The following is an 11,483-nucleotide window of genomic DNA, read 5'->3' on the forward strand; positions in this document are numbered from 1 at the left end:
CCACACCCTCTTGCCTTCTACCTTTCTACGCTTCACCATGACCTTTGTAAGCAACGTCTGGCTAGATTTTGTTTTGTGTCCAGTTGGACGGGCTCTGTTCTGTCCATTTATGGTTCTGGTTTTTACTGATCTATGAGAGTTATTTTCACCACTTAATTTTTTTGTCCTGGCTTTTCTAAACTTCTATTTTCTCTCTCCTTTCCTAACTTCTAGTAGAGAGACTCAATTTTCTGTATTCCCCTTCCTCTTCTGAATGACTCAGAGGTTATGGCTCCCGCAGATACCCCATGTCTAAGCCATGGAGCCCGTGAACATCACCTTGTATGGTGAAAGACGTGATTAGGGGAGGGACCCTGAGAGGAGGAGCATATCCTGAGTCATCCAGGCAGGCCCTAAATGCCTTATCAGACAGAAGCCAAGGGAGCTTCGACCCAGACCTGCACGGGCAACAAGGCCCCATGAAAGACGGAGCAGGTCTTGGAGACGCAGCCGCCGCGCAGGAACGCCAGAGCAGCCGCTGGAGGCCCGAAGAGGCCGGGAAGGCTCCTCCCCAGGAGCCGCAGGAGCAGCATGGCCCTGCCTTCTCCAGGCCTTGACTTCTGTCTTCTGGCCCCCGGGACTGTGAGGGGATAAGTTTCTGCTGCTGTGAACCCCCAGGCCTGTGGTAGCTTGTTACAGCAGCCACAGGAAACTAACACGGAGGTCGTATTTTCTCTTTTACTTTAACAAACTGCCTTGAAGACTTTATCGTGTGCACCGGAACAGGCTGGCTCTTGGCCTAGACACAGCCAGCGTCTCCACTCGTTCCTCTCCCAATCCATTAGAACACGCATTTCCAGCATCTGTGGGGTGCCCGGATCAGGGAGGGGACGTGCCTGCAAGTTGTCCTCAGGAGATTCCCAGTTGTTCGTGGATGTCGGATATGCGGTGTCCATGGGAGTGTCTGGGATGTTGGTGTCTCGTGCGTCCAGCAGCGTTGGCACATCCAGGCTGAGGAAAGTGGGGCCCCTGCCTCCACCTGCCTGCATGTGGGGTCTCCCTAGAAGGAAGCCTTTGGTAGGTGGTGGGAAGATTAGGGTGCTCGAATGGGTACTGTGAGGAGGTGCAGTGGCACCAGGCTCTCGCAGCCTCCTGCCTCCGGGAGAGGCCCAGGTTGGGATCACTGTGGCAACCAATGCCTCGGATCACTCGAGGGCTGGAAGGCACCCACCAGCCACACAGCTCAGGGGTGTCGCACATTGGACATATTATGGGGTCAGTTCGAGAATCAGCTTGCCTGGAGTCGGACCAGGACACCAGGCCAGGATTCTGTCGTCAGGGAGGGGAACGCCCACGTGGTTTGTGTGAAAGATGCTCCAGGGAACACAAAGGCTCTGGTCACTGGGAGAAGCTCAGGGATGACAGAAACCCCAGGGATTTTATGGAGGTGCCCAGGTTTGCTGATAGGGTGCTTGCGTATGGCTCGTATAAAGGGTGCTTCAGGGGACACGAAGACACTGGTAGCTTGGAGGAGCTCAGGGATGACAGAGACCCAGAGGACCCTATGGAGGTCTTTGGGACTGATGATGGCGTGGAGGCCAGAGGAGCCGAGGAGCCCGTGCGGACAACCTGGTGGGAGAAGCTTTCCCACACCCCCCACCTGGCCAGTGAACTCTCCAAGGGCTTTGTTTGAACAACTTGCTCAGGTGGTCTCAGCTTAGACGGCAGTGGAAGCTGCTCTCCCCCAGGGAGCTTCCTCAGGCACCTGCAGGAGACAGGAGGCACAGGCTGCAGCCGGGAGCACTGGGCACCTGCGGCCCACACCCCTCCAGGGCCCCCCCTGCTGACTTCACAAAGCTCTGCCTACCCCGCCCAGGGCTTTAGTGACATCACGGCTGTGATCTCCCCTCCCAGATCAGCCCCAGGCCCTGGGGGTGGCATCCTAGGCCCTAGTAGGAAGGAGGACATGGGAGAGAAGGGGAAAGAGCCTCACGTTTTCAGCAGGAAAGCGTAGACCTCAAGGTTGTCCAGTTCTTTCAAGAGAATTCTGCGATCTGGAAAGCAGGAGATGGGTTATGGCGGCGAGGGAGGGAACTGGGACTTACAGGAGGCTGAGTGCGTGTGCCCTTAGGGGAGACCCCGGGATCGGGGATTAGACCCTGGAGCCCCAGCATCCCTGTCCAAGGCCACAGGGCCCCAAGAGTGATAGCCAGGTGCCCAGTGGGCAGCACTTTGTCATCTCCAAAGTGCTTCCCGACACGCCCCATCATGGGGGTCACGACCACCTCCTGGGGAGAGAGGACAGGGGCAGTCTCAGAGGACTCAGCCATGTTAAACAGCTGCCCACATAGACCTGCATCCCCTCCTGCACGTCCAGGTGGTCACTGGTCCCCTCCTGGGCAACACCCGCTCCCTGGACCCCATGGCTTCATCCCAGCAGGGAATCGGAGACAGATCCCGGGTTCCAATTGCCCTACCAGGAGCTTCCCCATCAGGCCTCTGCAGATGACTTCCTAGGAGACTTGGTGCTTGTTCCTAGGGACAGGTGAAGCTGTCATCTCTGGGGCTTCTGGGACCCTCAGAGCCTTACCTTTCAAAGTGATATATCTGTTTCCGATCCTGATCCATTCCCCCTCTTCAGCTTGGTCCTGAGAGACAAGAAAGAGGGCGCAGGCCAGGTCTCAGTCTCCTGTCCCCACAGCTGCAGACCCACAGTGCTCGTGAATGACACACTTTCTCCACCCAGCTCACGGAGCCCTGTGTGCTTCTCTTTCACTGGTTTCTAAAGTGCATAATAACCTTTTCTGGTTTCCTTCTTTGAAAAGCACAGAGGGGTTTTCTACATGAGGCCCGCCCTGGGCGTCCTCAGTCCCTGTTCCGCTGCTTGGGAAACACACACACTTGGGTCTGCAGGTGTCTCTGGGCTGGCAGGGAGGATTCTGCTTCCAAGGAGGCCAGAGGCGACTCCAGTCTCAGGTGGGAGGCTCTCAGGGACTCAGCACAGCCGCCAGAGCACCTCAAACAGAGGCTGGGCCCTGAGGCACCTGCGTGGGAAGGCGGCTGATGAGCCCGGGCTCAGGGCCTGTCCTCCCAAAGAGACCTCACCCCTCTCATGACCGAGCCCTCGCTGCTGAGTCCCGGGGTTTGCTTTTGCTGTGACGCTTCTCGTGCACCCCCACAGATGGTCTGGGAGCTTGGGATGGAAATCCTATGCACTCCAACCCTTGCCTGCCCTGCTGTCCCTAGAGGGATGGTGAGATTTCCCATCACAGGAGCGCCTCTGGTTGATGTGGAAAAGTGGAAAAGAGAGCAGGAAAAATAGAATCATTCTCTGCCGGGTGTGGGCTGAGGGCTCCTTACATTCTCGCTGTTCTCCTCTCTGGGAGGCACTGAGGACAGCTCCCTGGGAATGTAGGGGCGTAAGATGATCAGGATTACCAGGCTAAACACAACGAAGAGGACGAAATGGATGATCTCGGGAATGGGGCTGGGGCACAGCTCTGTACCAGTAACACTGCCCAGAGGAAAGAGAATGTCCATGTCAACTGCACTGCTGTCCTCATGCAACTGAGCCCTGGGTATCCCCTCTGGGACTAGTTATTGGGGCCCAGGCCCACATCATAGAGCTGGGGCCTCCCCCTCACAAAGGACTCCTAAGGGTGGGGTGGGCAGTGGGAGGAGGAAGCTAAAGCCCAGCCCTGCCCACCATCACCCACCCCTGCAGTTCCCTCCACCCTCCTGGCCTTCCAGATCCCTCCTTCCCACTCCACCTGCTCAACCTGTCAGAGACAGACCTGGTCCGTTTTCTGTCCTCTCACCCTGGCACACAGATAGTACCTGGTTCCTTGGAGATCTCTGCTCAGGCTCCCTCAATTTCACAGCTTTTGAGGATCTGGATTTGTCCCTGAAATTTCTGTTATTTCCAGGGATTATTGCTCCAGGGTCTCCTCTGCCTGCAATTCTAACTTCCCCACACAATATGTTCTTGCCTTGCATCAACTCAGACATAGAGCTTACTTTTTTATACTTGTTTATCATTGTGAGTTTTGAATAAAATTTTTATAACTTTTGTTTCAATTAATCTTTACTATCTTCAGCTAGACTTCATCAAAAATTAAATCAATTCTTTATTATTAAAATTCATAGGACTAAAAAGGTACAAAAATTGAACTAATTAAACCTTCAAAGAATATTTTTATATACTTGCAATATTTTTGCTTCTAAAATCAATAAAAGTTAAAGTGCATGAGAAATTTTGGAATATTCGGCATACACACACACACATATACACACATACCTGTGACAAATCAATTCAGTATTTTCAAATAGAAGAATCAAGCCTTTCTTTTAGTTCAGAAGTTTTATTTTAGTATTTCTTATAAGGTAGGATGGCTGGCAGCAAATTTTCTGTCTTTGTTTATTGGGGAATATCTTTATTTTTAAAGGATAGATTTGCTGGACATGGCATTTTTAGTTGACAATTTTTTTTCTTTCATTCTTTGACTATGCCATCTCATTGCCTTCCCACCATTGTTTCTTTCTTCTTCTTCTTCTTTTTTTTTGTGACGGAGTCTCCCTCTGTTTGTTGCCCAGGCTGGAGTGCAGTGGTGTGATATCAGCCCACTGCAACCTCTGCCTCCCAGGTTCAAGCGATTCTCCAGCCTTAGCCTCCGAGGAGCTGATATTACAGGCATGCACAAACATGCCCAGCTAATTTTTGTATTTTTAGTAGAGACAGGGTTTCATCATGTTGGCCAGGCTGGTCTCGAACTCCTGACCTCAGGTAATCCACCCACCTTGGCCTCTCAAAGTGCTGGGATTACAAGCGTGAGCCACCGTGCCTGGTTTCACCATTGTTTCTGATCAGAAATCAGTGGCTAATTTTATCATGGTGCTCTTGTACATGAAGAGAAGTTTTTGTCTTACTGTTTCCAATATTTACTCTTTGTCTTTTCATAGCTTGACACAAGGTGTGTAGGAGTGGATATCTTGATTTTTATTTTACTAAAAGTAAACATTGATTCTATAGATTAATGTTTTATATCAAATTTGGTAAGTTTTCAGCCATTATTTCTATAAATAATTCTTTCCCCTCTTCTTTCTTTCTGAGACTCTCATTCTACATATGTTGTGCTTGATGTTTCATAAGTCATTTTTGTTTTTCTTTTTTTTTGAGACAGAGTTTCACTCTTGTTGCCCAGGCTGGAGTACAGTGGCACGATCTTGGCTTACTGCAACCTCTGCCTCCCAGGTTCAAGCAATTGTCTTGCCTCAGTTTCCCAAATAGTGGGATGCGCCACCACGCCCAGCTAATTCTGTATTTTTAGTAGAGACGGGGTTTCTCCATGTTGATCAGGCTGGTCTCGAACTCCCAACCTCAGGTGATCCGCCCGCCTTGGCTGCCCAAAGTGCTGGGATTACAGATGTGAGCCACCGTGCCCGGCCCTTTTTTAGTTCTTTTAACATAAGTAACTGCTTTGAAGTCTTTGTTTGCTAAGTGTGACATCTGGGGACACAAAGACAGTTTCTATTAACTGGTTTCCCCCCACACTTTCCTGTTTCTTTTGTCTTGTAACTTATCATTGAACACTGGATACTTTGGGTTATAGACTCTTCAACTCTGGATTCTGATTCTTTTCTGCTGAGAGTTACTGTTTGTGCATTTGTTTGTAACCAGCCTGTACTAAATTTGTAAATTCTGTGAGCAGTGTGTAGCCACAGCCGTCTCTGCTCATTTTTTGTTTGTTTCTTATGCATGGCTTCCCAGGAACCGCTCCTGTGTCTGCATGCTTGGTGTTCCGCCAACAGTTGTCTGAATTTGTACACTAACACCTTGAGTCGGTGAGGCTTCCACTGCGGCTGATGGATCTACCCGTGGACTAGGGCGTGCGCACAGAGCTCAGGCCATCTGCTTTCCACAGGCGTCTCCCCTCGCTGTGTCTTCTCCTCACATGAGTCAGGCACCGTCATCAGTCAGGGATGCTGGGTGGTTTGGGCAGGTTCTGGTCTCTGACGAGACGAGCAGAGCTGCTGGTCTTTCCTGTTTGTTTGCATCAATATCCCTATTTGAAAATTCTCCAAATCATGTGAGTTCCTCTGGTAGTGACAGCAAAGCTGCTGGTTTCATGGCGTTCAACAAATGTGTTTTATATTTAGGTCTATGGGCCGGGAGTGGTGGCTCAGGCCTGTAATCCAAGCACTTTGGGAGACTGAGGTGGGCGGATCACCGGAGGTCAGGAGTTCAAGACCAGCCTGGCCAACATGGTGAAACCCCGTCTCTACTAAAAATACAAAATTTAGCCAGGCATGGTGGCGGGCACCTGTAATCCCAGCTACTCAGGGGGCTGAGGCTGGAGAATCGCTTGAACCTGGGAGGCAGAGGTTGCAGTGAGCCGAGATTGCACACAATAAATAAATGATTTAATGCCCGTACAAGGGAGTGCTGTGCAGCTCTTAAAAAGAATGCCACGAGGATGATCAACACATACTATTCTCCTAGATGAGGATTATTATCATCAGCTCCATTTTCCAGATGAGAAAACCGAGACTTAGGGAGGCTACATAATTTTCCGAAGGTCACTCCCTACTGAATGTAGGAGCAGGGATCTGACAGCCACCTAATCACACCCAAGAACAGTGTTCTCTCCTCCGCTCTCCTCCACGTCCCCCTCTGACTCCCAGGAGACCTCCCCAGGGCCCTGGTGTCCATAACCCAAGGAAGGGGAGGGGCCCATGAGATCTTGGACTTTCTCACTCTCTGAAAATGAGCAACTGAGATCGAGACTTGACTTTGCTTAGAAGTATAAACAAATGCGACATTTATTGCCTATCAAATATTAGAAGCAGTTTGTCTATTTAACATGTGTGTTAGTATCGGTATCCCTTGTTATTCAGACTCTCCCTATTGAGCTCAAGAATCAAAGTCAGATAACTTTGTCGATAAATCCCTTCCTCTCTACACCCTTGCTACTCACTGTCTCAAGACCCAAACTCACTAGGACAAGGCGCTGTCCCTCCTGATTCAAGCCTGGTGTCTGCTTCTCACTGTGCAAATCAGGAGCCAGAGAGCAGCGGAGAGGGGTGGCGGTGAGTGCACAGAGCACATACATGCATTCGGATTGCCCCCACCCCGCCCCCATTATCTCTACGGGTGTGAAGATGAGAAACTTTCACTTTTCCAGTGAGTTACTGTGCTGCTTTGACTTTCACAAGCGTGTCGACTTGATGGATTTTTGTAAATATAGCCGTCAGCAGATGCCTCTTGTCCCCATCTCGGGAACCATAACCCAGATTCCGAAAGGGGAGCTTGCCCGCATGGATGGAAACTGAGGCCCTCAGAGAGGCCATCGGCCTTGATCCCTTGCTGCTATTCAAAGATCTCAACATGACTGGAGCCTTCCCTGGGGCAGCCGGACATTCCCGTGTTGATGAAGCATCCACTCACGTGCCATGGGAACTTTGTAGGTTTCACTGTGATGCAAACAACTCCTGTGAGACCCGCAGTGCCCAGGGCCCATTGTTGGGTGCTTTTGAGGGTGGGAGGTGGAGGGGTTTCCATTTTGCTTGGGGGATCAGCATCACCCTTTCTTTCTCCTTTTCCTCTGGGCTGGTGCTCAGATGGTGAGAGCGCTGTGCTGATGAGGTGGGCCCTGGGGTGGAACCCATGGCCCCCTCTGACTCCCAGGAGACCTGGCCAGCTGCAGCGGCCCCCGTGGACCAGCAGAGGGACAAGAGAGGAGCTGACGTGGAGGATCCGAGGCCCCCTGGAGGCTCCTGGAGAGTCCGTCCACCTATGCACAGCAGCTCAGGGCTTCAGCTGCTTCCGGAGAGGAAGCACCTCTTCCTAGACTGAGGCATCGTTTTGGTAAAAAAAAAAAAAAAAAAAAAGTTGATTTTTTTCACCTCGGTGTAAATTTTTGTTTGTAACAATATGTTGTGACAGTTACCACTATTTGTTTTTCTTTTCTTTTTACATTTTTGAAATTATTTACAGAGATGGGCTCTCGCTACGTTCTCCAGGCTGGTCTCAGACTCCTGGCCTCAGTGGTCCTCCCACCTTGGCCTCCCGAAGTGCTGGGACTACAGGAGTGAGACGTGGCACCTGGCCTGTTTTTCTTTATTACTACAGGTATTATCTGAAGCTTTAAACCTCCTGGAGTGAGAGCTAGTTCATAACCACGCTGTTTGGAGGGAAGAAAACTACCTGGAATTCTTGTTCTCCAAAGATGTGGAATTATCATCCCAGCAACAGCCATCCTTCGCTGCTCTGTCCTGAGGACTCTCAGGTGTGGGCCATCCAGCCCCTTAGTGTTTCCCTCTGTTTTGGAGATCCTCAGGTGTGGTCAATCCTATTAGTGTTTTCCTTTGTACTGGGGATGCTCAGGTGTGATCCATCCATCTTCTCAGTGTTTTACTTCTTTCCTGGAGACCCTCAGGTTCCACCCATCCATCCAATTGGTTTTTACCTCTGTCCTGGAGACCCTGAGGTGTGGTCAATCCATCCCACTCGTGTTTACCTCTGTCCCGGGGACCCTCAGGTGTGGTCAATCCATCCCATTAGTGGTTTTCCATTGTCCTCGAGACTCTCAGGGTGGTCTATCCATCCCATTGGTGTTTACATCGATCCTGGGAACCCTCAGGTGTGGTCCATCCATTTCTTTAGTGTTTACCTCTGCCTTGGGCCCCTCAGATGTGGTCGATCCCCAAAGTGTTTTATCTCTATTCTGGGGAACCTCAGTTGTGGTTCATCCATCCTCTTAGTGTTTCCCTCTGTCCTGGGGACCCTGAGGTGTGGCCCATCCTCTTAGTATTTCCCTCTGTCCTGGGGACCCTGAGGTGTGGCCCATCCCCTTAATGTTCACCTCTGTCCTGGGGGCCCTCAGATGTGGCCCATCCATCCCCTGAGTGTTTTGCCTCTGTCCTGGAGACCCTCAAGTGTGGTCTGTTAATCCCTTTAGTGTTTACCTCACTCTGGGGACTCATAGGTTTGGTTTATCCCAATAGTTTTTTATATCGGCCCCGGGAACTCTCAAGTGTGGCCCATCCACCCCTCAGTGTTTCCCTCTGTCCTGGGGTCACTCAGGTGTGGCCCATCCACCCCCTCAGTGTTTCCCTCTGTCCTGGGGTCACTCAGCTGTGGCCCATCCATCCCCTCAGTGTTTCCCTCTGTCCTGGGGTCACTCAGCTGTGGCCCATCCATCCCCTCAGTGTTTTCCTCGGTCCTGGGGACGCTCAGGTGTGGCCCATCCCCTTAGTGTTTTACCTCCCACGTTCTCTATTTTTTGTTGCCAATCTTCCCACACAGGTGGAGAGAGGAGGGTCCCGTTGCCTGTGAGGAGGACGTGGCTCCTGGGTGGACCCTGCAGATTGTGAAGTTCAAGTCACAGCTCCTGGGAAGGTCTCTGTGTGTAAAGATGGTGGGGGCGAGACAGATTCAGGGACCACACTCTGCTCTGCTCTGTACCTCTGAGTGTCGATCCAGCTGCCTTGTGACCAGGACACTTGGAAGAACCATGGACCCTGCAAGAGGGCAGGTTCGGAGGGCGAGATGAGCACGCTTGAGGGATTAACAGGTAACTTGAACCACTGCCTTGCAAACTGCGTGAGGGCGTGCAGGTGTGTGTCCGTGTGTGTGCTGGGAGGATGTTTAGCAGCCTCACGGAGGGGGAACTGACATACAAGAGAGCAAGGCCAGGCGTGGTGGCTCACGCCTGTAATCCCAGCACTTTGGGAGGCCGAGGCAGGTGGATCACCTGAGGTCAGGAGATGGAGACCAGCCTGACCAACGTGGTGAAACCCTGTCTCTACTAAAAATATAAAAAATTAGCCAGGCGTGATGGTGGGTGCCTGTAATCCCAGCTACTCTGGAGGCTGAGGCAGAAGAATCACTTGAACCCGGGAGGTGGAGGTTGCAATGAGCTGAGATTATGCCACTGCACTCCAGCCTGGGCAACAAGAGTGAAACTCCATTTCAAAAAAAAAATTTTTTTTTGATCAATGTTGACACACGTACGCACCCGCGAAACCATGACCATAGTCAAGACCAGGAGCTTCACGACTCCCAAAGCTTCCTGGTGCTTCTTTGGAATCCCTCCCTACAGCCCCTGCCACCCCACCCCATCCCACCCCATCCCACCCCAAGCAGCCACTGATTTGCTTTCTGTCACAGTCAGTAGATTTGCAATTTCCTTAATACCATTTCTGAGCCCAGGAGGCAAATACTTTCTTTTTATTGGGTGGACATTTCGTGGCATGTTCAAGCTTTTGAATTCAGAGAGTGAGAGAATGAGAAAGAAAAGGCTGGTCTGGGTCACTCCTGGGAGGCCTGGCCCTAAGCACAGTGTGGCTCATGTGCCCTGGAGCCCTGTGCACCGGACAGCCCTGACTGCCGTGCTGCGAGCTTTATAGCTCCCCCATCACCTTTCCTGGACCAGCTGGTACAATCTCAAACTTTTCACCAATTCTGACATCTAAACAACTAATGCCAGAGACAGGCACTGTGGGACCAGCAGCTGCGACCTCACCTCCGGTCACTGGAACACTGAGCTGTTAAACGAAAGGTGCGTCCTTTTTTTTTGTTGTTGTTGAGACATTGTCTCGCTCTGTCGCCCAGGCTGGAGTGCAGTGGCACGATCTCCACTCACCGCAACCTCTGCCTCCCAGGTTCAAGCGATTCTCATGCCTCAGCGTCCTGAGTAGCTGGGATTACAGGTGCCTGTCACCACGCCCAGCTAAAGTTTGTATTTGTAGTAGAGACAGGGTGTCACCAGTCTCCTGGGACCTCCGCCTCCCAGGATGGTCTCCATCTCCTGACCTCGTGATCCGCCTGCCTCTGTCTCCCAAAGTGCTGGGATTACAGGCCTGAGCCACCGCGCCCGGCCAGGTGCGTCCTTCTTTCTCCCTTTCCAGGAAGAATGCTCTGCTCTTCTGCCCGCTGGATCCCTCCTCTACCTGCTTCTCTCCCACCTCCTACAGCCCCCGGAGCCCCGTGGCGATGCAGGCAGACTCATCTGTACCCTCATTCTGTTTGCAGAACCACATCTCTGGGCTGGCTGTGCCCAAGGACACCACACCTTCTCCATTCCTCATGCCCTGTCCCTGTGGGGTGCAGGTGGGGCTGGGCCACGATGGCATCAGGCCCACTCTCTCTAACGCAGGAAGGGCTCCAGATGCCGGGAGCCATGGGAATTGTCCTCATCCCGATCGTCTCCTGGCTTAGCAAATGCTGATGAAGACAGTTTCCCACAAGATAGGCGTAGCCTCTGCGACAGTGCCTCGTTTATTTTCTAGCACGAAATAGACATTAGAACAGTGGGGCTTTGTGGGCATATGGAGATTTGTAAGGCTCCTTAGGAGGCAGGTAAAAATTTCTTCAATAAGACAAAACACTATCCCCAAAAGAAAATGACTGATACATTGGATGATTGTAAAATTAAGAATTTTTTCATCAATAAGAGAGTAAAAAGATGGGGCCGGGTGTGGTGGCTCATGCTGTAATCCCAGCA

At 51.5% G+C, this 11,483-nt stretch overlaps 1 protein-coding gene and 1 pseudogene across 1 annotated transcript; one reads left to right on the forward strand and one right to left on the reverse strand.

Annotated features, from left to right (window-relative positions):
• Positions 1-703: 703 nt before the first annotated feature.
• LOC116470656 (uncharacterized protein C5orf60-like) lies at positions 704-3,569 on the reverse strand. Its single transcript, XM_058440419.1, has 5 exons — positions 3,340-3,569; positions 2,570-2,627; positions 1,973-2,033; positions 1,640-1,744; positions 704-1,039 (listed from the first exon to the last, which is right to left on the reverse strand). Exons 1-5 carry the CDS (start codon positions 3,517-3,519, stop codon positions 889-891), a joined length of 555 nt encoding a protein of 184 aa, XP_058296402.1. The 5' UTR covers positions 3,520-3,569; the 3' UTR covers positions 704-888.
• A 3,728-nt stretch (positions 3,570-7,297) lies between these two features.
• On the forward strand, positions 7,298-10,843 carry LOC116470657 (uncharacterized; annotated as a pseudogene).
• The last annotated feature ends 640 nt before the right edge of the window (positions 10,844-11,483 follow it).

This window comes from Hylobates moloch, unplaced genomic scaffold (genome assembly GCF_009828535.3).
Source record: "Hylobates moloch isolate HMO894 unplaced genomic scaffold, HMol_V3 SCAFFOLD_6, whole genome shotgun sequence".
NCBI lineage: Eukaryota > Metazoa > Chordata > Mammalia > Primates > Hylobatidae > Hylobates > Hylobates moloch.

Bases quoted from the DNA above. Each gene is read 5' to 3' on its own strand.
- LOC116470656 (XM_058440419.1), bottom strand. From the start codon at position 3,519: ATGGACATTCTCTTTCCTCTGGGCAGTGTTACTGGTACAGAGCTGTGC. The intron at 1,745-1,972 runs GTGAGGCTCTTT...TGTCTCCTGCAG, and splicing joins TACGCTTTCCTGCTGAAAAC to GTGCCTGAGGAAGCTCCCTG. The intron at 1,040-1,639 runs GTGGGGGGTGTG...GCTTCCTTCTAG, and splicing joins TTGGAGAGTTCACTGGCCAG to GGAGACCCCACATGCAGGCA.